Source organism: Saccopteryx leptura, chromosome 6, assembly GCF_036850995.1.
Source record: "Saccopteryx leptura isolate mSacLep1 chromosome 6, mSacLep1_pri_phased_curated, whole genome shotgun sequence".
Classification (NCBI taxonomy): Eukaryota; Metazoa; Chordata; class Mammalia; order Chiroptera; family Emballonuridae; genus Saccopteryx; species Saccopteryx leptura.
Window position 1 is genome coordinate 54221088 of NC_089508.1, and position 24412 is coordinate 54245499.

Sequence of the window (24412 nt, forward strand, 5' to 3'; positions counted from 1 at the left end):
CCCACCCACCTCTTTCCCCTTAGCTCTCAAGTCAACCCTACCCCCATGTCTCAGTAGGAAGAATGAAGTGCTGTGGGATCAATGGTGACCTCCTTTGGCTCTGGCTGCCATAGCAGCAGCTGCACCATTTGGTCGAGTTCTCCTTTCACTGCCTTCTGCAGGCAAGGGGCAGCCTGGGGACCCAGGGCCAAAGAGATAATGGGAGCACACTTTTCCCTCATGCCTCTGCCTGGGTCTCTTACTTAAAGGGATGAAGAAAATTCAGCCTGGAGATCTGAGAAAGTCAGTGTATGCGGCAATCTCTTGCAGCCACCACATGGTTTTATTCCGTCAATTTGCTGTGCTGGCAGCTGTTGCACCCCATGCCTGAAGATCCAGAAGGTCCTGTATCTGGAAACTCAGATTCTACCTATAGGAGAGCAGATACCCTGGGGAATTCATATTTTTGCACAGACTCAGCTCATGGTGACGGTGGGGGCGAGGTGGGTTTTGATATGCAGCCAGCTCTGCACTGTGAGAAATGAGCCACTGATAACCACTTTGGCCTCAGTTTCCCCATCAAGCCCAGGCTGGCCCTCTGGTTGTTGCCTCCACACCACATGCATTCATTCAACACAAATATATACTTTATTGGCCTGACTGATTGCCAGGCTCTACACTAATAGCTAATAGCTAGAAGATAATGGCAGGACCCAGGTCCCTGTCCTTATCAGGAGAGAAATGTAAACAGGTAAAAAAAAAACTATGTGAGGGTAAATGAGGAAAGGAAGGACATCAAAATCAGGACAAAGGGGCAGCAAGCTATTCCAGGCAGAAGGGATAGTGTGCACAATGGTATAGAGGTTTGAAACAGCATGGTGTGTGTGTGTGTGTGTGTGTGTGTGTGTGTGTGTGTGTGTGTGTGTGTAGGGATGCCAGGCTGGAGAAGCAGACAAAGCTCAGTGTAGAGAGGGCCTTGAAGGCTGTGTTCAGGAGACTACATTTTAACATCAGGGCAATGGGAAGTCATTGAAAGTTTGGGGAGGTGAAAGTAATGGCGTCTGTTTTGCATGTACACACCATTTAGTCAGCCAAATTTATTGAGTGCTCTAAGTGGGGTCCTTTTCAATACTTCATCCTGAAGTTTATCTATTCACTCAAAAGAATTTAGGGAACCTCTTATCTGCTTACTGTACTAAACTCTTCACATGTATCTAATTTAATCCTCACACAAGTAGGTACCCATCCATGAAATAAATATAAATATTAACCTCATTTTACAGATCCAGAATCCAAGGCTGGATGTGTTTAAGGTCACTTGATTGGTAAGTGGTGGTGCAAGAATTAAAAACCTGTCTGACACCAGAGTCCATGCTTGCTACTAAATTACCTATTTTGGGAGCATTGTGTGACCAGGCCACACAAGATTCAGGCCAGGCCTTGGAGAGTTGATGAACCACTAGGAGGGTCTTTTTTTATTATTTTTTATTTTATTCATTTTTTGAGAGAGAGAGAGAGAGAAAAGAGAAAGAAGGGGGGAGGAGCAGGAAGCATCAACTCCCATATGTGCCTTGACCAGGCAAGCCCAAGGCTTTGAACCAGCAATCTCAGCATTCCAAGTCAACACCCCATCCACTGTGCCACCACAGGTCAGGCACAAGGAGGGTCTTGAGAAGGGCTCTAATGAAGGAGTATAAAGAGTGTGGTAAGAGCTGGTTCCCAGCAGGAGGGGCTAGAGTGACTGATTTGTATTCTAGCAGGGTTAGTTGCATGTAGGGAGGGGGAACAGAGAGAGTTCAAGAAGAGAGAACATCTCACAAAAATGAGAACTTGTGGCCCTGGCCGGTTGGCTCAGTGGTAGAGCGTCGGCCTGGTGTGCGGAAGTCCCGGGTTCGATTCCCGGCCAGGGCACACAGGAGAGGCGCCCATCTGCTTCTCCACCCTTCCCCCTCTCCTTCTCTGTCGCTCTCTTCCCCTCCCGCAGCCGAGGCTCCATTGGAGCAAAAGATGGCCCGGGCGCTGGGGATGGCTCCATGGCCTCTGCCTCAGGCGCTAGAGTGGCTCTGGTCGCAACAGAGCAAAGCCCCAGATGGGCAGAGCATCACCCCCTGGTGGGCATGCCGGGTGGATCCCAGTCGGGCGCATGCGGGAGTCTGTCTGACTGCCTCCCCGTTTCCAGCTTCAGAAAAATACAAAAAATTTTTAAAATAAAATATTTATTAAAAAAAAATGAGAACTTGTAAACCATTTTGATTTGTTAGGGGAAGGGTATAAGCAGATTTATGTTGTCATAAGTGTATAGTGGCAGTGTTGAGTTTGGAAAAATACCATCAAGCAGGCAGCAAGAGCTAGAGTAGTTGGGGCTTTGAGTGCTGACCAAAAAGATTCGAGATTCCTCCTGCAAGTAGCAGAGACCCCTGATGCACTGAAGTAGGGCATGACATGATTTTCATGACTACTGTGTGAAGAGTGGTGACAAGGCAAGACAGAAAGGCCCCTTGGTAGGAAATGGTTACAGAAATCCAGGTTGGAAGTGATGGAGCCTGAACCAGGCCAGTGGTTGTAAGGATTGTAGGGACAGATTCAGGAGATAGTAAAGAGATAGAGGGATTAGGACTTAGAATGGTTTTATTATTCATTGATTCATTCATTCAATAAATCTGTTGAGAGTCTACCATGTCTCAGGCACTGCTCTAAACACAAAGCACAAAGCCATAAACCCGACAGGCATGATCTCTGCCCTCATGAAGCTAGAAGAGAGAGATGATAGGAACATATCATGATAACATCATGATAACATGTTATCATGTTCATTTCATCTCTATGAAATGAACACGATAACAACAGAATGTGGTAAATTCTCTAAGGGAAATAAAACAGTGCAACAAAATAGTAACTGGGAGCTCATTTTAGTCTTTCTGCAGAGTGGATATTTCAAAACCTTGGCACAGGAAAGGGCTTTGGTGTTCAAGGAACAGCAAGGAGACCAATGTGACAGAAGCATGATAAGGGAGAAAGTGGTAAACTTAAGGTCACAGTGAGAGAAGGGTAGAAAGTTGGCCTCAGGCTATGGTAAGGACTGTGGATTTTATTCTAAGAGGAATAGCCTAGGGAGGCATAGAGGACTTTTAACTAGAGCCATAGAAAAATCTGATTTATATTTTTTTAAACTTCACCTGCTGCTGTTTGGAAAAAGGATTATAAAGGGCCCAGAGTGGAAGCCATGAATGCAATGAGATTAGGAGGCTACTGCTGTAGTTCAGAGGAGATGACAAGCTGCTAGCTCTAGGGAGTAGGGTGAGGATAGAGAAAAGTGAATAGATTAAAAATACATTTTGAAGGCAGAAATAGTTTTGATAGTGAATTGGATATGGTAGGTGAAGAAGAAATCAGAGATGATGCTGCCTGATCTGTGGTGGCGCAGTGGATAAAGCATCGACCTGGAAATGCTGAGGTCGCCGGTTCGAAACCCTGGGCTTGCCTGGTCAAGGCACATATAGGAGTTGATGCTTCCAGCTCCTCCCCCCTTCTCTCTCTCTGTCTCTCCTCTCTCTCTCTCTCTCTCTCTCTCTCTTTCTCTCTCTCTCTCTCTGTCTCTCCCTCTCCTCTCTAAAATGAATAAATTTTTAAAATTTTTTTTTAAAAAACGGTAAGGTGAAAAAAAAAAAAAAGATGATGCAGGTTTTTTAACTTGAGCCAAAATTGGTGATGCCATTTACTAAGGTAATGACAGGAGAAAATCAGGTTTATTTTGGTATTGGAGGAAGAGAGTAAAAGCTCTGTTCTGGAGAAAGTGAGTTTGACATCCCTGTTAGACATCTTTGTGGAGCTATCAGGAGGACAAATGGAGATGTAATCTGGAGTTCAGGGAGGAGGAACAGGCTAGTGCACAATATTGGACATCAGCACGTAGCTGGTAATTAAACCATGGGACTGGAACAGATAGAAATTAAAAAAAGGATAAAGTCCTCCTACAATGAGATGTCTGATTGAGGAAAAGGGTTAGCAAAGGAGACTTAAAGGGAGCAGACAACTTGCAGGAAGAAACAAGGAGTGTGTTGCGGAAGTTAAAAGAAGAGAGGATTTTAGGGAACAGAGATCACTGTACCAAAGGTCAGTGGAGTACGAGTCCGCTGCCCAATGATGAAGTTGTGTTCTGGAGGGTGGAAGACTGTGAAACACCTTTCCAGTTTCTTTACAAGTCTGTCCTTGTAAGCTTAGGGCTGTAAAGGCGGGAGAGCAAACGCTTGGAGAGAAAGGAACATAAGATGGAGAGGAGGGGCTCTTTTAAGTATCAAAGGAGCTAACACTGAAAATGCATTTTGTAAACCGCTCGGCCCTGTTAAGAGCATTGTTGTTTTTATTCATGAGCCGGGGATTGGACTGAGACCACCGGTAAGAGAGAGCCAATAAGATGAAAGGCAAGAGTTCTAGACAAGGAAATATCATGAAGCACAGAATCCCGTTCCTCCTGAGAGCTTGAGTCAAAACCAGGTGTCATGTTAAGCGAAGAGATCCGAGTTCACACCGAACTGATCCCAGGAAGGAAGCAGCGACCAGAGTACCGAGCGGATGCCAGGGATGCCCAAAGCCAAAGGAGGAAGTCCGGCCCTAGATATTACGAGTCCCTCTGGCTCCGCCTTCTTCCTCCACTGACCAATCAGGATTCAGCTAACCGGAGGAGCGGGGAGGAGGAGGGAGCTGAGGACCGTTAATTTTTTCCCTGCAAGGGTTCACTGTTACTGCTCTTACAAAAACCTACGTGGGCATATAACCACTTTGGGAAAAGCTCTGGCACTTTCATATGAAACTAAATATACATCTATTCTATGACCCGGCAATTTCTTACCTAGGTATTAAAAAAAAACAAAAAAAAACACATAAATCCACAGAAAGCCCAAGTATCCATCAGCAGGGAAACAGATAAATTCGCATACCCACATAAGGGGATATTACTCAGCAATAAAAAGGAAACACCAACTGATACACGCAGCAACATGGATGAATCTCAAAATTATTATGCTGAGTGAAAGAAGCCTGAACACACAAGAATATCTATTGTATAATTCCATTTATAAGAAGTTTTAGAACAAGCTAAAATAATATTTGGTGAAAACAAAATCAGGATATGGGTTGCCTGAGGGCTGAGGATAGGGACTGACTGCAAAGGGTCGTGAAGGAACTTTCCAGACGATGGTAATGTTCTTAGAACTTTGTGCAGTGGAGGAAATGTCTGTGTCTGTGCTGTTAAACAGGGTAGCCACTAGCCATATATGGCTACTGAGCACTTGAAGTGTGGTCAGTGCAAATGAAAACTGCATTTTTAATTTTATTTAATTTTAATTACTCTAAATTCAAAATTAGCCATATGTGGCTAGTGACTAACCTTATTTAACAGCACAGTTCTATATCCTGATAAGTGTTTAGGCCTCACAGGTATATTCATCTGTCGAAATTCCTCTAACAATAAGCCTAAGATGTATGAGTTTCACTGTATGTAAAGTTTACATTAAAAAGATAAGCATACATTGTTCACAGTGGCCAGGATATGGAAACAACCAAAAAGCCCGTCAATAGATGACTGGATAAAGAAGATGTGGCACATATACACTATGGAATACTACTCAGCCATAAGAAATGATGACATAGGATCATTTACAGCAAAATGGTGGGATCTTGATAACATGATACGAAGTGAAATAAGTAAATCAGAAAAAACCAGGAACTGTATTATTCCATACGTAGGTGGGACAAAAAAGTGAAACTAAGAGACATTGATAAGAGTGTAGTGGTTATAGGGGGAGGGGGGAAAGGAAGAGGGAAAGGGGGAGGGGGAGGGGCACAAAGAAAACTAGATAGAAGGTGACAGAGGACAATCTGACTTTGGGTGATGGGTATGCAACATAATTGAACGACAAGATAACCTGGACTTGTTATCTTTGAATATATGTATCCTGATTTATTGATTTCGCCCCATTAAAAAAATAAAATTATTAAAAAAAAAAAAAAGATAAGCATAGGCCTGGCTGGGTGGTTCAGTGGATTAAGTGTCATCCTGGTGCACCAAGGTCACGGGTTTGATCTCCAGTTAGGGAACATTCGAGAAGCAACCAATGAGTACACAACTAAATGGAACAACAAAGTAGGACAATGAGTTGATCCTTCTCTCTCTCCCTTCCTCTCTCTCTCTCTCTCTCTCAAATCAATGAAAAAAATTCTTTAAGATAAGCATAAACTCTAATTAATGTTATGTGTTGCAATGTTTAGACTTCAACTTGCACTGTTTTCTGCAACTTTGAAATGCATAACCAAAAAATGCATAACAAAAAATGAAGGGTGGCTAAATTGTTAGACATATGATAAAACAAATATAGCAAAAATTAATTGTAGAATCTTGGTAGCAGATATATGGAAATAGTGGTGATGTTTACTTAATGGCAATTAATTGTACACTTAAAATAGTCAAAATGGTAAATTTTATATTTGTGTATCTTTTACAATCTAAAAGTTGTTTGAAAGCCAAAAGAAAAATATTGGGGAAAATCCATGTGAAAATTTCTGTGCCTTCTCTAGAGGCAGTCTGGGGTACGGCACAAAAAGAGGGGGGAAAGGAGCAGGCTGTGTGAGTGTGCTAGGCCCACTTGGAATAGAATGCAGAGGGAAGAGAAGGCAGTCTTTGGAAACAGACAGACCTGGGCTCTTAATCCTAGAGCTTTCAGTTTCTAATTGTATAACTGTATTTGTTTCATCCTCTTCAACATGGCTCTGTGGCGGTGCAGCATCTCTGCAGCAGTGCAGCAGCTGCCACCCCCAACCCACCCACCCACACCAGGGCTGTGGCTGCTGCATCTGGGACGCGCTTCTATTCCAACAATAATGAAGGCAGCTGGTTCTTCTCCCTCTTTGTGCACAAAGTGTAAACCCAGCAAGATGCCCAATCCACTCTGCTGTTCAAGAAGGAGACCAGCAATGTGTGCAAGATCCAGTTTCACAATGTGAAGCCCAAGTATCTGGATGTCTACAACAATCTGATGGAGGCTGTGCTGCTCAAGCTATGTCTGGAAGAGGACTACTCCTGCTGGCTGGTGGGCAACTGGAACACGTGGCAGGGGGCGGGGGAGACCAGGCAGTGCTCTTTGGCGTTCCCAGGTGGCTGCCCAGCCCCCATGGACTGCACAAATAAGCTCAAAAACAACAAGGAGTACCTGGAGTTCCGAAAGGAGTGAAGCCATATGCTGATGTTCAAAAAAAAACCAGATGCTCCTTGAGTTCAACTTCTGGAAGGAGCCACAGTCTAGAGTGGGCCCCAACATCTATGAGCTGAGGACATGCAAGATTAAGCCAGGAACCATGACCAAGTGGGGGAACAACTGGCCTAGGGCCATCAAGTACTGGCAAAAGAACCAAGAGTCAGTGGGCACCTTCTTCTCACAGATAGGAGAGCTCTATGTTGTACACCATCTCTGGGCCTAGAAAGACTTGCAGTCTTGGGAGTAGACTAGAAATGCTGTCTTGGGGAAGAGGGGCTGGGAAAAAAATGTCTACTACACAGTCCCCTTGGTACAACACATGGAGTCTCGGATCATGATCACTTTGAAGATTTCACCTCTCCAGTGATAGTAGTAAAGAAGTAAAAGCAAAAACCCACAAGTTAGCCAAGTCAGCAGGAGGTCCATTTGTTCTGCCCAGAAAGGCTGGGAAAGGGGAGCTGAGAAGGGTTCTGCTACTGACTTCCCCTTCTTCCGCAGACAGGGGAGCTCCCAGTCCTGCTCTCTTGGTATTCTCTCAGATGTGGGAGAACTCTAAGAGCTACTGCTCAGCTCAAACAATGGGGAGCTGAGTATGACAGGGTTCTGAGGAATCTTCAGTACCGCCCAAATCCTTTCTACCTTCCCTACCTGCTCCTTCCCCTGTGCTGGAAGCAGCTTCTAACTTCTCTGAATGAAAAACAGCAACCTTTTAAATGTCTTCTTACATTTCCCCCTAGGATTTCTCATCTCAAGGCCATCAGTCTCCAATTATCACCATGGAAATCCTTAGTTTAACTTTTATTTTTTAAGCGAGAGAGACAGAGACAGAGAGACAGAGAGAGGGACAGACAGACAGGAAGGGAGAGAGATAAGAAGCATCAATTCTTAGTTGCAGCTCCTTAGTTGTTTATTGATTGCTTTGTCATATGTGCCTTGATTGGGGGGGGGGGGGGGGCTCCAGCCAAGCCAGTGACCTTGCGCTCAAGCCAGTGACCATGGAATCATGTCTATGATCCCACTCTCAAACCAGCGAACACGTGCTCAAGCTGGTGAGAGCTGGTGAGAGCTGGTAAGAGCTGGTGAGCCCGCACTCAAGCCAGCAACCTCTGGGTTTCCAACCGGGGTCCTCTGTATCCCAGGCTGACATTCTATCCATTGCGCCACCACCTGGTCAGGCCTTAGTTTAACTTCAGTTGCACAAAAGGCAAGGTGTTCAGTGCTTAGAGGTGGGGTGGGAAGGGAACAGCCCCAACCAGGCCAGTAATTCCTTGGTCTCCACTGGGCCACCAATTTGCTGGACAGTCTGAACCAAGTCCTTCCTGCTGGGGAAAAGCCTAGAACTTCCTCAAAAAGTAATGGGGGAAACCCTCAAGTTAGCAAAGTCAGCAGACAGTCTACCTATTCCACCCAGAAAGGCTGGGAAAGGGTCTCTGGGGAGAACCTGGGGCAGGAAACAGAATGGAACAAGAACAAGAACTCAGACCCAGGAACCCAGAAGGTAGAACATAGAATTCAGAACTTGGGTTTGAACCACAGAACCTGGGACACAGAATTGGGAAAATAGAACAGAGGTGACAGGCCCTGGTCAGATAGCTCAGTTGTTTAGACTCTAAACTTTAGAGCATCGTTCTGAAGTGCCATTTCGGTTACTGGTCGGTTAGGGCACATGCAGAACCAGACTGAAGTTCCTGTCTCTCTCTCTCTCTCTCTCTCTCTCTCTCTCTCTCTCTCAAATCAATAGTAAAAATTATATATATATATAAAATAGAGGTGACAGAAGACCACTTGGAGAAGGGTTCCTAATACAAGACAGTTGAAAAGAGACTCATCTGGCCTAACTAGGCGGTGGCACAGTGGATAGAGCATCAGACTGGAATGTAGAGGACCCAAGTTCGAGACCCTAAGGTCGCCAGCTTGAGCTACGGGCTCATCTGGTTTGAGCAAAGCTCACCAGCTTGGCCCCAAGGTCACTGGCTCGAGCAAGGGGTTACTCGGTCTGCTGAAGGCCCGCGGTCAAGGCACATATGAGAAAGCAATCAATGAACAACTAAGGTGTCCCAACGAAAACTGATGATTGATGCTTCTCATCTCTCTCTGTTCCTCTGTCTGTCCCTATCTATCCCTTTCTCTGACTCTCTCTCTGTCTCTGCAAAAAAAAAAAAAAAGAAGAAGAAGAAGAAGAGACTCATCTGTTTCTACACAATGAGGTTGAAAACTTGAATGTGTAGTTCCAGCCCTTCTGTGCAGGAGAATCTCCTGCCCTTCCTTTTTCTTCCTCCAAGCAAAGCAACCAGCCAGGGCCTGTATTTTCTTCACCCTGAGTCCCTTTTCTCCTTCTTCACATTCTATATGCTCTGCCCTCATTCTGCTGGGCCACCAGGTGTGTGGAGTGGGGTTAGTGATTATGTGGGCCTCCTCAGTGACCCCCAAATCTCATGAACCTCTGGGTAGCTTGATTCTTCCTCCCTTTCAGGAAAACTTGTGCTGAAGTAGCTGATGGAACCAATGAAACATTTACTATTAAAAAAATATTTGTTTCTTATTGCTATTGCTACTATAACAAATTACAACAATTTAGTAGCCTGGAACAACACAGATTTATTATCTTATAGTTCTAAAAGTTTGAAGTGTGTCTTACCCCTATAACATCAAGAACTGCATCCTTGGCTTCCCTTTTCCTCTTCCTGGGATGGTGTCTTCAGACATTCACAGTGGTCCAACATTTGACATACCATTGGATGCTGTCCTACAAAACAGCCTCTCACAAAAGTAGGCTGTACCAAACCCCTGGTTATGGAATTGTTTACCTTTATACTAAAAAGGTTGGGAAAGCACCAAAATCAGCATGTGGCATGTGCCCGTGCGGACTTCACAGAGTTCGTGCTGTGAGACCTATCGTGCTAATGAGATGGACCGAAACAAAAAAGCATGTAAGCAGGGCCGATGGTGGGTCCATGTGTGCTAAATATTTCTTGACAGGATCAAGCATGCTTTCCTTATTGAGGAACAGAAAATCCTTGTGAGCCTGACCAAGCGGTGGCGCAGTGGATAGAGCATCGGACTGGGATGCGGAGGACCCAGGTTCGAGACCCCAAGCTGGCTTGAGCAAGGGGTTACTCAGTCTGCTGTAGCCCCCGGTCAAGGCACGTATGAGAAAGCAACCAATGAGCAACTAAGGTGACACAACGAAAGAAAAAGAAAATCATTGTGAAAGCCTTGAAGGCATGAGCAGAGTCAGAAAGCTAAATTTAAAAAGAAAAAAGCTTTTGTAAGAAAAACAAAAGAAGAAATAAAAAGAACTTCTTTCTTCCTCTGGAGACTCTAGGTGGGAACCCATTTCCTTGTCCTTTCCAGCTTCTACAAATCTCCTGTATTCTTTGACTTGATTCATGGCCTTTTCCTTCATCTTCAAAGCCAACAGTAAAATCTTTTTTTTTTTAATGTTTATTTTATTGATTTTAGAGGGATAAGGGAAGAGAGTGGGAGAGAGACAGGAACATCTGTTTCTATATGTGCCCTGACAGGGGATCGAACAGGCAATGTCTGTGCTTCGGGACAATACTAACCAATCGAGCTATCTGGCCAGGGCAGGAACATCTTCAAATCTCTCTTTTACACACCCTCACCCCTTCTGCTTCCTTCATCACATCTTCTTCTCTGCTCCTTTCTCCCTCTTTCCCTTATAAGAACCCTTGTAATTCCATTGAGCCCACCCAGACAATCCAGGATTATCTCCCTATCTGAAGATCCTTAATTTATTACATCTGCAATGTTCCTTTTGCCATGTAAGGTAACATATTCACAAGTCCTGAAGATGAGGACGTGGGCATGGGGGGAGGGGTCATTTTCCTGCCTACTACATTGACTTTGAAATTTTATGCTACTCGTCAAGGCTACACTGAACAGGAAACATTTCTTAATATTTTTCCCACTCATAGTTTTATTGAGGTATAATCCACATACTACACAATTTTCCCATTGAAAACAATTCAAAATTTTTTAGTAGTCACTGAGTTGTGCAATCACCACATTTTCATCTTTCTGTCATTTTTTCATTCGTGGAAACAAAGGCTTGAGACATTAAGGAAATTTGCTTAGGGTAACATCTAATGGCAGGGCTGGGGCATTGCAGTGGCTGTCAGGAGCTGAAATGCCAGTCCAGGACTGACTCCCTTCACGAAGACCAATCCCCTGGGAGCAGTATGGCATAGCAGTGAGACACACAGGTGCTTAGGCCAGGTTAGACTTGGGTTTAAGGCTTCGTTTCTACTATCAACAAGCTATGTGATCTTTGGTAAAACTCTTGGAACCTTGGTTTCCTTATTTGTAAAATGGGGACAATAAAATAAAGAGCAGGTGTGGGAGGACTCACCTGTAAGATCCCTTCCAGGCGCATAACTCCAAGCTTCAATGGGGTGGGGTGGGGGGATAATTAAAAATAAATTCCCCAGGCATCAAGGGCAATAAGAGGGATGGATGAGTTCCCTGAAAACGAACTCACAGCCTGACCTGTGGTGGCGCAGTGGATAACGCATCAACCTGGAAATGCTGAGGTCACCGGTTCGAAACCCTGGGCTTGCCTGGTCAAGGCACATATGGGAGTTGATGCTTCCAGCTCCTCCCCCCTTCTCTCTCTCTGTCTCTCTCTCTCTCCCTCTCTCCCTTCTCTCTAAAAATGAATAAAGAAAAAAAAACAAAACAAAAAAACCCCGAACTCACACAGTTCCCTGGCACAGGTCTCAGAGCCACTCACTGATGGATCTCAATGCGGAAAACCTCTCTTACAAAAGTAGAGACGGGTAGGAAGAGTTGAGGGGTGGGGCAGGCCTTGGGGTGCTCTGCCCAGAAGTGGGCAATGATTCCCCATGTAGAAACAGAGGTGGACCAGATCAGTGGCAGCTCTTATCCAAGTGTTGGAGGGATGGTTTTGAAAAGACATTTTCAGAGAAGGGTGGGTAACACCACCACACACGGCGCAGCCGCATCCCCCAACAGTCTCCTGCAACGCCCACTCGTCCACGCAACGTGGTATGCTCCGCCACCGTAACAAGCCTCTTCCCTCTGGCGTGCGATTGGTATAGTCCAAGCAAGGGTGTGTAGGAGGGGGGGGGGGAGACACGCCCCTATCTCTGATTGGCTGGAGAATTTAAAGATCCGGCCAGTGATAGGGTGATTCTCTACGCCTAGTATTTGAAAGTTCCTAGAGCCGGAGGGCTGCTGGCACGTCGGCTCTGTTCAGTTTGTTCGTCCGAGTTCCGGTGCAAGTGAGTGTCCACTCGATCTCCGAGTTGGGAGGAAGAGAACCTGCTTCTTTAAGGGGTACCTGCGGGGAGGGTGCAAACGAGAGGGTCAGACACAGGGAACACACATTCCAGGGCCCCATGCTTCCCCTGCGATTTCCCTAGCCAAATACTCTACCTTTCCCCACCTTAGAGATGGGAAGCGCCAGGGTTCGGAATTACACTAGCCCGGACTCCTACCAGCCTTGCGGCCTCTCCCAGCTGTTTACACTTTTGGACACGGGGAATAATGAGAACTGGCCCGCTGTGTATAAACCAGTGAACGTACCTGGATGGCCATGATTACAAGTCAGCACCTTTGCTCATCTCCTACGTGAGATTCCCCAGCTTCCTGTGGAGAGGGCCAAGAGGATTCCCGTGCCCTCCCTGGGTCTCTTTGAAGCTGGTTTCTTTTCTGTTTAGGGTCCCTTCTTCGGCTTTTGCCAGACCGCCGAGGCTCCCCAAACCGGGGTGCATTTGACTTTGCCCATCTGCCTCTCTGGAAATTATTGCATAGGAAAGTAATTTCTTTTATTTATTGATTGATAGGTTTTAGAGAGAGGAGGGGAGAGAGAAGAAGGAAGAGAGAGAAAGAGAAACATCAATTTGTTGTTCCACTTATTTATGCACTCATTGGTTGATTCTTGTGTATAACCAATGACTGGGGATTAAACCCGCAACCGTGGTATTGGAGAGGATGCTCTTTCCAACTGAGCGAATCAGCCAGTGTTAGGAAAGTAATAGTGAATTTACCAACTTGGTCCCAGGGTCCTTTTACCATCACTGTGACCTCTTTGTGATCCTATGTGGCCTTGGCCGGGCTCCTCCTCACGACATTTATACTACCTGTTCTGTCCTTGAGTCCCCGTGACACCTGTGCTCCTAAACTTCTGCAGAGCAGACCAGCAGAGGCAGTGGCAATACCGTCGGGCACCCTGGCAGCGGCTTCGGAATGCGAGGACACGGAGCTGCGGTGCCGCGTGGCTGTGGAGGAGCTGAGCCCCGGCGGGCAGCCACGAAAGCGCAAGGCCCTACGCACCGCGGAGCTGAGCCTGGGTCGTAACGAGCGCCGCGAGTTGATGCTTCGGCTGCAGGCGCACGGGTCCGTGGAGCGGCCACGCTGCTTCCCCCTGCGCACCGCGCGCCTTTTCACACGCTTCGTGGCCTTGGGGCGCAGCACGCTGCGACTCCCCGCCGAGGGCACTCCCGGGGTGGGCGCGGTGCAGCTACTACTCTCTGACTGCCCGCCCGACCGCCTGCGCCGCTTCCTACGCATGCTGCGCCTCAAACTGGCTGCAGACCCGGGTCCTGGGCCGTCCTCCGCCCGCACACAGCTGCTTGGCCCGCGGCCCCACGACTTCTTCACCATTAGCCCGGTGCAACCCGAGGAGCTGCGGCGCGCAGCAGCCATCCGGGTCCCAGACACCACGCCAGTGAAGCGGCCCATGAAGTCCCGAATAAAGGCAGAACCCAACACCGTAAGGATAGGAAAGGGACGCCTTGGGGACTGGGTGTGCCGCTGAGCTGGTAGAGACCAAGGGACCCAAGTTTGAGAGGAAGATGGTTATCTCAGAGGAGATGCCCATTGGATTTCTAAGTGTAAGAGATGTGGGAATTGAGCATGTGTTTCTCGTAGTGCAATTCCTGAGACTGGGTAAGCCAGAATAGGAAAAGGGGACCCAAGTCACATTAAAAGAGAAAGCAGAGCCCTGGTCGGATAGCTTGGTTGATTAGAACATCGTCCAGATATGCAAAGGTTGCACATTGGATCCCAGGTCAGGGCACATACAGAAACAGATAGATGTTTCTGCCTCTCTTTCTTGCTCCCATTCTTCTCTAAAATCAATAAAATAAAGAGAAGGAGGCCCGAAAAGGAGACTTCAAAATAAAAAGTAAGAATGTAGTCATTCTACAGAAGAAGAGGAGCATTTGGAGAAAATGTAGTGGTCAGCAGTATTGGGTAGCCAACAGGTTGGATCAGATAGGGGTAGGGACAAAGTCTGGTGGGTTTTGACAGTTTTTGAACTGCGGCAGATGGATCACAGGGGTTTGAGAACGAGCTGGTGAGAAGATGAAGATGGGGCAAGAATGGCCCTGGCTAGGCAGGGTTTTGCTTGGGTGTTTTGAAATGAGAGACAGGTTTGTGGCAGGAAGAGAAGTGAGAAGGAAAAGTGGGTGAGAGGACCAGGAAAGATAGAGAGCCCAAGGGAGGAAGCTGAGGGAGAACCAGGCCCACACCATGGGGTCTTCAGGGCACCAGGAGTCAGGGGAGACCCAACCTTGATCCCTTCCTCAAGGAGAGATCTGGACCCCAGTAGTTACTGCAAGATCTCCAGGTGAGCCAAAGCTGCTTGAGGGCTCCAGGGAATGAAATGAGCAGAGACACAAGGGCTACCAGGGCTAGCATTGCACCTGGGCCAAAAAGGGAGAGAGATTGCAACGCCTAGAATATGGGGAGAGGTTCTGAGATAGCCCTGTCCTCCAGGAAGCCCCCAGGTGGCCCCTGCCTGTGAAGAGGCTGAACTTGCCCTCCACCAAACCACAGCTTTCTGAGGAACAGGCTGCAGTGCTGAGGGTCGTCCTGAAAGGCCAGAGCATTTTCTTCACTGGGAGTGCAGGTAGGTATAGTGAGGGGCAGAGTCTGGGAAGGAGAATGGTGGTCAAGTTGGATGGAGGAGAGGTGATCTTGACTTTGTCCTCTGCCTAGGGACAGGGAAATCTTATCTGCTGAAGCGTATCCTGGGCTCACTGCCTCCCACAGGCACTGTGGCTACTGCCAGCACTGGGGTGGCAGCCTGCCACATCGGAGGTACCACCCTCCATGCCTTTGCAGGTAAGTAGAGCCCCTGGGACTAGTGAGGAGCAAGCCAGACCTGTAGGAAGGGAGGAAGGGGAAGTCAGGGTTGAGACAAAGCCAGGGTCTCAGCCCAGGCTGAATAATGTCATTCACAGGCATTGGCTCGGGTCAGGCTCCCCTGGCCCAATGTGTGGCCCTGGCCCAGCGGCCAGGTGTGCGGCAGGGCTGGTTGAACTGCCAGCGGCTGGTCATTGATGAGATCTCCATGGTGGAGGCAGACTTATTTGACAAGCTAGAGGCTGTGGCCAGGTCAGTGAGGGCTGAGTTCTGGTGGTTTTCCATGAGAAACCTGCCCACCCTTGCCTCTAAAGAACTGCTTGCTCCTGTCCAGAGCTGTCCGGCAGCAGAAACAGCCATTTGGAGGAATCCAGCTCATCATCTGTGGGGACTTCCTGCAGCTGCCACCTGTGACCAAGGGCTTCCAGCCCCCGCAGTTCTGCTTCCAGGTACCACTCATCTTCCTGTCCTGCCCCTTCCCACAGCGGTCTGCTCTGCTCCCTGACATCCCCATCCTCCCCACCAGGCCAAGAGCTGGAGGCGGTGTGTCCCAGTGACCATGGAGCTGACCAAGGTGTGGAGGCAGGCAGACCAGACCTTCATCTCTCTGCTGCAGGCTGTGAGGTTGGGCAGGTAGGCTCTATGAATGGAGAAGGGGCCCAGATGAGGATCCAAGTGTGGGTCACAGAGGAGCACAGGGACCCAGAGAAGGGGAAGAAGTGCTTCCTGGGCCCAGAGGAGATGGTCACTTTGTGATGCTGAGACCTTGCCTCTCCCAGAGTTAGGCCCCCATCACCCAGCACAAGGCCTGGCACAGAGTAGTTGTCAGGGAACTATGGGCAGATGGACACACAAGAGGAATTCAAACACGTCAACTCCCCTTTCACAGATACAGAAACTGGGGTTCTAAGAGGTGACATGACTTGCCCAAAGTCATGGTCTATAAGTGACTGAGCTGGGATTTAAACCTAGGTCTAACTTCCATTCTTTTTTTTTTTTTTTTTTTAAGAAACAGAGAAACAGAGAGTCAGAGAGAGGGATAGATAGGGACAGACAGACAGGAATGGAGAGAGAAAAGAAGCATTCATCATCAGTTTTCATTGCGACCCTTTAGTTGTTCATTGATTGCTTTTTCATATGTGCCTTGACCATGGGGCTACAGCAGACCGAGTGACTCCTTGCTCAAGCCAGCAACCTTGGGTCCAAGCTGGTGAGCTTTTTTTTTTTTTTTTTTTTTTTGCTCAAGCCAGATAACCGCGCTCAAGCTGGCGACCTCGGGGTCTCGAACCTGGGTCCTCCACATCCCAGTCTGACGCTCTATCCACTGCGCCACCGCCTGGTCAGGCTAACTTCCATTCTTAAAGCCTGTGGGGGGTCACTTGGTGGGGGAGAGTAGGTTACTGACATGATCTCAGCCAAGCTATGACAAAATGTTGAAATGCTACAACTACTCTAACATGGGAGTGGACAGGCCAGGAGGGCAGATGACATGGGCCAGAGCTGAACCTTGAAAGCCAGGTCTGATTGGGACAGGCTTAGGAGAGGGTGGTGGTAGTGAGCTGCTCTCTATCCCTGGGGACAGGATGTAGGCAGGAAGGTGCACAGCACACACCAGCATGCATGGGGGACAAGAAGAAGGCTGAGTGGCAGAGCAGGGAGAAATGGGCCCAAGTTGTACCCCCTCCTCCCTGGGAGTTGCTGCTGTACCCAGGGCTCCCGGGTGGAGGATGCCTGGAGATGAGGGAAATAGAAAGACAGGCTAGAATTCCCCCCCAACGCAGCAGGACAGGGGCTAGAGGCAGAGGCAGATTTAACGGCGGGTGCACCAGGCGTGTGCCCTAGGGCCCCAACTTCTGAATGGCCCTGCAGAACCCCAACTTTACACTTTTTTCTATTGTAAGGGGCCCAATATTTTCTTCTGTGCCCGGGGTCTCAACCAACCTTAATCTGCCTCTGGCTAGAGGCCAGTCTGGCTATAGGCTACCAGTATTATAGGTATCAACATCAGCACCTGGTCTAGGTCCTCTAAACCTCTGAACTGTGCTCACTCAGCATATCAAACTTCCTGAGGAGCACTGGGGATGGGAGGGTGGCTAGCTCCTTCCTGGGGCAGGCACAGGAAAGGGTACCCACCCATGATCACAGCCAAGCAGCCCCCACACACATGATACTTATTCCCCATGTATGGGGTCCAGGTGGAGAAGGGACAGGTTGGCCAGCCTAGGGCCAGCAAATCATGCCCAGATGCCTCTTTCCATTCCCCAGACCTGATCCATGGCCTGCTACTTGGGCTATACCACCCACATGCTTCACCTTCCCTGGTGTTCAGGTGGGCTCTGCCCTAACAGCCCAGCCCCCACAGGTGCTCGGATGAGGTGACCCGCCAGCTCCAAGCTACAGCTGCACAAAAGGTGGGGCGAGATGGGATTGTGGCCACGAGGCTCTGCACCCACCAGGATGATGTGGCCCATACCAATAAGAGGCGGCTGCAGGACCTGCCAGGTGAGCATGGAGCCAGACCTGGGTAAGACCAGCTGGGAGGGGTTTCAAACAGGCATACCCCCCCCCCAGTTGCCTGGGCCCTTGAGATCATTTAGATATCTAGGCCACAACTTCTATGGCTATAAGGCCCCTACATTTGCAGATGTAACTGATTTTGAGAGGTATGACCTTGAGAAAGTCAAGGTCACTTAGCCGGTAAATGCTGGAAGTTTACCTTCAATCCAGGTCTCTGACTCTAAAGCCCCAGTCAGGCCCAAGCTGTTCCTGCTACCTTCCCTCATTCCCTGGTCTGATGTGTATTTTTGGGAACTAAGCCATTAATGACTAGTAATCTGTTTGCCCCACTCTTTTCGTAGGTGAGGTTCACAGCTTTGAGGCCATAGACAGTGACCCTGAGCAAGCCCGGACTCTGGATGTCCAGTGTCCCGTTAGCAAGCTTCTTCAGCTAAAGCGGGGGGCCCAGGTGAGTGGAAAGCAGGGCCCAAACCCTGGGGGCTTGAGCCTCCCCGATCTTTGCCCCTCGGCCCAGACTGCGCCACAGCCAGAGGCCCCGGCTGGGACCATGGCAAACTCCCTTCCTCTTGTTCCCAGCCACCTGCCTATCTTCAGCTTCCACTGCCCTTCTGTCTCTGCACCTGGAGCTCCAAGCACTGTTGCTTTGGATAAGTCCCTTGCCCTTGCTCATCTCTTCTCTAAATCCAAGAGTGAAATATCTACCGCACACAGTTGCCTTCTATGTATATAATGTATCCCATACTGTGAGTGAGTCCTCCTTCCTGCCACCATGTTGGGGTGGGGCGAAATGGGAGCCTTCCCTCAGATTCCAGAGGGCACCCAAGGGGAAAATACAGGCACCGTGTGGTTGCAAGAGGGATGGCAGGACCTATTGTCCCCCAAGATTGTGGCCCACACACATACCCCACAACAGATGTGGCAGTGTTCAAAGCCCTGTAATGTCACTTCCCTTATAGCTCTACTTCCTTCTGAGCAAATGTCATTCCTCTTGACACAAAGGGAAACTGAGTCCCAGAAAAATAAAGCATTTGTTGCAGGGGTCACAGTCAGCCAGTGGCCACGGATTAGGACCCAGTGCCCCTCCATGACAGCCCCAGCCTCCCAGGACTGCAGCAGTGACTGCCGGACCTGGAATGGCATAGGAGCCGGGCCGCTCTCCAGCCTCCTGTTCTCTTTCGCTTGCAGGTGATGCTGGTGAAGAACCTGGCAGTGTCCCGGGGCCTGGTGAATGGTGCCCGAGGGGTGGTAGTTGGGTTCGAGACTGAGGGGAGAGGTAAGTGATGAGGGTGCAGTTCTATTGCTTCAGGCAGCAGGGCTCCAGGGAAGTGTGAGGAGGAGGCTAGGATCCAAAGGTGAGGCCTGCTTCTCACCTCCGAGCCCTGAAACAGGCCTGAAAAGTTGGACTTCTCCATGCCTCTCTCAGGGCTGCCCCAGGTACGGTTCCTGAGTGGAGTCACCGAGGTCATCCGTGCTGACCGCTGGACAGTGCAGGCCACTGGGGGCCAGCTCCTCAGCCGGCAGCAGCTGCCCCTGCAGCTGGCCTGGGCGCTGTCCATCCACAAGAGCCAGGTGAGCAGCCAGTGTGGGAGGTGGGGACAAAACAGGCCTGGGCATGTTGAGAGGCCTTAAAGGCTTTTTTTTTTTTTTTTGTATTTTTCTGAAACTGGAAATGGGGAGAGACAGTCAGACAGACTCCCGCATGCGCCCGACCGGGATCCACCCGGCATGCCTACCAGGGGCGAAGCTCTGCCCACCAGGGGGTGATGCTCTGCCCCTCCAGGGCATCGCTCTGCCGTGACCAGAGCCACTCTAGCGCCTGGGGCAGAGGCCAAGGAGCCATCCCCAGTGCCCGGGCCATCTTTGCTCCAATGGAGCCTTGGCTGCGGGAGGGGAAGAGAGAGACAGAGAGGAAGTGGGGTGGTGGAGAAGCAAATGGGCGCTTCTCCTATGTGCCCTGGCCGGGAATTGAACCCGGGTCCCCCGCACGCCAGGCCGACGCTCTACTGCTGAGCCAACCGGCCAGGGCCGAGGGTCCTTAAAGGCTTTTATGGGGATTGACTTTGCCCTGGATGGGAAGTTCCATACCATGAAGAATAAACCTTTCTTTAGTACATTTCCCATCCCACCTCTGTCATCTCCTGCCCTGCCATTTTCTGAATCCACTACCAGGAGGACACTGAGGCTCAGAGGGCTTAAGTAACTTGTCCAAGGTCAAACAGCTAGTGCAAGGCAGAGCCAGGATTTCTTTCCATCCCTGTCTGACCTGGGCCTGAGTTCTTGCCTCTCAGACCTGTCCCTCTCTCTTATCGTGACGTGTCTCCTGTGGTCTCTCCTACTCAGATACCCACCCAGGGTCAGCCTATCCCCCTGCCTTGAGGACCTCTGGACTGGGCAAGGAGATCCAGGGGCAATAGCTGGGCTGGTGAGGTGGGTCAGGCTCTTGGGTGCAAAGGACTTTAGGCAGAGCTGGCTGCATCTCTGTTTCCGTCCCCCAGGGCATGTCTCTGGATTGCGTGGAGATCTCTCTTGGCCGTGTGTTTGCCAGTGGCCAGGCCTATGTGGCCCTTTCCCGTGCCCGCAGCCTGCAGGGCCTACGTGTGCTGGACTTTGACCCCATGGTGGTTCGCTGTGACCCCCGTGTGCTGCGCTTCTATGCCAGCCTGCAGCGGGGCAGGGGCCTCGGCCTGGTAAGAGGGGGTCACCCAGTAGTGGGCCCCGTGGCTGTGGCAGCCTCGGAGCTGGAACAAAGGAAAGGCCGAAGGACCCTGGGTGGGAGGGGCAGAGCCTTCTCTGGCTCCACTTGGGACAGGGACAAGCAGAAGGAGATGCTGGCCCCCCAGCTGTGGCCCTGGGAGGCAGCAGAAGCCCATGACTCAGGTTTTCTGGCTTCAATCTAGGAGTCCACCAGTGATGATGGGGCACCCTCAGACCAGGAGAATGTGGACCCAAACCTGTGAGCCACAAAGAAGACGAAGGATGGTCTCCCCTCCTGCCCTCCTCCTGCCCCTTAGTGTGCCAGGACCCAGGAGATGGCAGGAGGCCAGCCAGTGCCCCTTTCTTCCTTCATTAGGGCCTCTCAGCCTCCTGGCAGGGGTCCAGGGACAGTGCTTCCCACCCATTTGCCAGCTGTGCCTCAGTTTCTCCTCTTGCCTGAGGTAAGCTACTTCCAGGGTCAGGAGTAACCGTTTCTGTGCCAGTTGGGAATGGGCCTGTGGTAGTATCTGGTATGAGAGGACAGAGCTCTCTGTGAGGGCTGCCCACAGGGCCCCAGTCATGAATGCCACCCTCTTTGGGCTGCAGAGGGGAGAGGTGCTCCAGGAGCAGGAATAGGCCGCATGGGCGCTGTGGGCCTCAGGCCAAGCACAGGCCCCAGATAGAGAAGGGAGGCCCAGCCTAGCACAGCCAGGACACCCTCCTGAGCCTGCTGTGAGAACAGACTGCAGACTGTGCGCCTGTATCATAGCTGCTTTGGGGGGGAAGAAATGTGTGTGAGGATTAAAATGGATGTTCTCACATCGTATTTATTCAAGACAAATAAACTTGTGAATTGTGTAAGGCCTGTCAATTGAGTGTTCTGCTATCTTTAAGAAGACTGGCGAGGCCAGGCATGGCCAACATACAGCCCGCGGGCTGGATAAGGCCCGCGTAATGAGTTTTTGAGGCCCGCAATTAAACTTTTACTATTCTCTGCTACTTGAAAATCTCAGCTACTCAGAAGCAAAAGCGTCTTTGATTATTGGAAATCGAGATATTTAAATTAAGAAGATGGTGATACTCGGAAAAGAATTCCACGTGTGACTAATCTAGGGTTAACTTCTAATAATTGGTCGAATGGATTCATGATACTTCTTTATTTTTAAAAATAATTCCATTATAAAGATTTACAACTTTTGTATGTGTCTGTACTCGATATGAACTGTTTGACATTTAGCAGCGATGTGAAACTCACATTCTTTTAGGTGGAGTTTGCCAGTGCGCACCCAAGGTCAAACAATTCATTATTTTTGTGGTCAAGTGTGCTGAATCAAGTGGCATTGTAGCATAGACAATAGCTGCAGTTGATAACTGAAAATGTGACCAGGCTGTTTATAAAACAAAATAATTGTTTTATTTGTGATATAACCCCTTCAAGCTCATTCTATGAATTAAATATTGTTTTGATTGATTATGATACAGTTTGAATATTTATATGGTATGTAATTATATTTTATTAAAATAATATTGTATATTAAAATTTTTGCACTCACATTTATTCATAAACAAATTACATAATAAAATTTTATTTACTTAAACAAATTGTTTTTGTATTTAACATTTTTAAATTTTAAGATTTCATCCAGCCCATGAAAAAGTTTTCTTTCTAATCTGGCCTGGGGACAAAAACTGTTGGCTATGCCTGGGCTAGGCCCTAGCAGGTTGGCTCAGCGGTAGAGCGTCGGCCTGGCGTGTGGAAGTCCCAGGTTCGATTCCTGGCCAGGGCACACAGGAGAAGCGCCCATCTGCTTCTCCACCCCTCCCCCTCTCCATCCTCTCTGTCTCTCTCTTCCCCTCCCGCAGCCAAGGCTCCACTGGAGCAAAGTTGGCCCGGGCGCTGAGGATGGCTCCATGGCCTCTGCCTCAGGCGCTAGAATGGCTCGGATTTCAGCAGAGCAACTCCCCAGAGGGGCCGAGCATCACCCCCTGGTGAGCATGCCGGGTGGATCCCAGTCAGGCGCATGCGGGAGTCTGTCTGTCTGCCTCCCCCCCTTCCGCTTCTCACTTCGGAAAAATACAAAAAAAAGAAGACTGGCTATTCCTGGTACTGGGGGCTAAGCCTGTGCGCCCGCCCCTAGCCTTGCATGTGCACACAGGTTTTTACACCATGATGACTGAGCTTGCAGACCCTGTGTGAGGTTTTCTTAGTATCACTGGTTATTCGGAAAGCTGAGTTACCTGAGGTTAATGACTCACAATGAAATGACAAGGTGAATCACCGTCACCCAGTAGTCAGATGAGGACAAACTAGGGAATTTGTGTGCTGAGAAATGGGCCTGTCGCAACATCTGAAGAATGCTGGGGGCCTCCATTTGAAACTTCCTCACTTTGACCTTGCGGGGGCTCTAGCTTGGACATTGTGATGGGGAAGGGATCTCCAACAAACTAGCTTCAGCTAATCAAAAAGCTCAGGGGCCCTTATAGACTGGTTAAAACTGTTAAGCTTTCCTGCTTATGAGCAAAATGTATCGATTCTGGCTGGTAGTACAGTTATGGTGGAAGCATGCACTGGTAGCTACGAAAGCCATGGCTAATAAATGTGTATAAAATTGCCAATGACGGGTTTGAGAATAATGAAACCATGCTGGGGGGGGGGGGAGGCATGAAATATGGGTTCTTGAAGGCGTTCATTCTTGTCTACCAAAAGCCAGCAGAGGCCCCAGGGCACAGAGTAGGTACTCAGGGAGTGTCTGGTTAAATGGTAGAGGCCATTGACGTGGGGACTCAGTGAGTGCTATTGTGGTTCAGAGGGGCTATGAGGCCTCAGACCTCCACTGTGGGATTCATGGAAGAGGCAGAGCTACAGCCTGTGAAGAAATTGACTGATGATTAAAGCTCAGGGGAGAGACTTGGCTTTCCACTCTGATTTTGCCACTCGCCAGCTGTGTCACTTTAAGCATGTTACACAACCTTTCTGAGAGGGTTTCCTCTCCTATAAAGTACAGGTGGTAACTTCCTTTCACACAGAGTTGTTGGGAGAAAGGCCGGTCACATGGCAGGAATTCAATCAGTAGCTGTTATTAACATTTACGATAACTAATGATTATCAACAGGATGTCTGGTTCCTATACTGGCTCCTTTGACAGACAAGATCTGGAGGCGCACAGGGGTGCCATCGTGGCCCCTGGACAACCTCTGATTATCTGGCTCTTGCTACCACCCTTCCTGACCTTGAGAAGTCAATTGTTTTTCTATAGCATGAACCCTTTTCTTTGCTGCAAATAGAAGACACTGTTAGGAGAAGCCATGCCCACAGGGTGACGCCCCTCAACACGTTGGCAACCATGGGTGCCTGGATGTTTCCTATCTGCCCATATGACAGCCCCCCTCCCAGATCCAGCTGTTAACAGGTCACATTGTGGCCCTGCCATCAGGAAGCTTACGTTCTAATTGCATCTTGCATTTTTCGCTTCTTCCACTTAACACACAGTTTGGGGACCATCCAGTTCAGCACAATGTCCAGATGGCATTGTCTCATGCTTTCTAGCATCTCTGCACCAGCTGGGGTTCTTGGAGGAACTGACTGAGGATAACTTAAGCAGGAAAGGAAGGTAATGGAACAGACAGCCAGCTCAAAGAAGGGATGTGAAGCCCAGAAACCCAGGCTTGGAGACAAGGGGGAACCAGGGAGGCTAGAACCACTGGCAGGCGTGGAGCTGGGAGCAACTGGCCAAGCAGACCTCTGTGGCCACCCCTGGACACCGAGCACAGCCACCAGGGGGAGGAGTCCTGTACGCTCAGTCCCCTCACATCACAGTCCAGACCTAAAGGCAGTCTGT

The 24412-nt window shown here is 49.1% G+C and overlaps 1 protein-coding gene, 1 non-coding gene and 1 pseudogene across 3 annotated transcripts; all 3 read left to right on the top strand.

Moving 5' to 3' along the window:
- Positions 1-1814: 1814 nt before the first annotated feature.
- Positions 1815-1890, top strand: TRNAT-GGU (transfer RNA threonine (anticodon GGU)). The gene has a single exon. It is a non-coding gene; the product is annotated as a tRNA-Thr (tRNA).
- A 2588-nt stretch (positions 1891-4478) lies between these two features.
- LOC136377068 (protein NipSnap homolog 1 pseudogene) lies at positions 4479-7596 on the top strand (annotated as a pseudogene).
- Positions 7597-12434: 4838 nt separating this feature from the next.
- On the top strand, positions 12435-22067 carry PIF1 (PIF1 5'-to-3' DNA helicase). 2 transcript variants are annotated; one of them, XM_066341453.1, is made up of 13 exons: positions 12435-12493; positions 13405-13986; positions 14994-15126; positions 15216-15341; positions 15461-15614; positions 15697-15811; positions 15889-15995; positions 17725-17864; positions 18221-18327; positions 19065-19152; positions 19303-19448; positions 20375-20566; positions 20777-22067. In XM_066341453.1, the coding sequence occupies exons 2-13, from the start codon at positions 13588-13590 to the stop codon at positions 20834-20836; spliced, it is 1767 nt and encodes a 588-aa protein (XP_066197550.1). In that variant the 5' UTR covers positions 12435-12493; positions 13405-13587; the 3' UTR covers positions 20837-22067. The 2 variants fall into 2 exon arrangements, with proteins under 2 accessions (XP_066197550.1, XP_066197548.1); XM_066341451.1 differs by having other exon boundaries at positions 12490-12548.
- The last annotated feature ends 2345 nt before the right edge of the window (positions 22068-24412 follow it).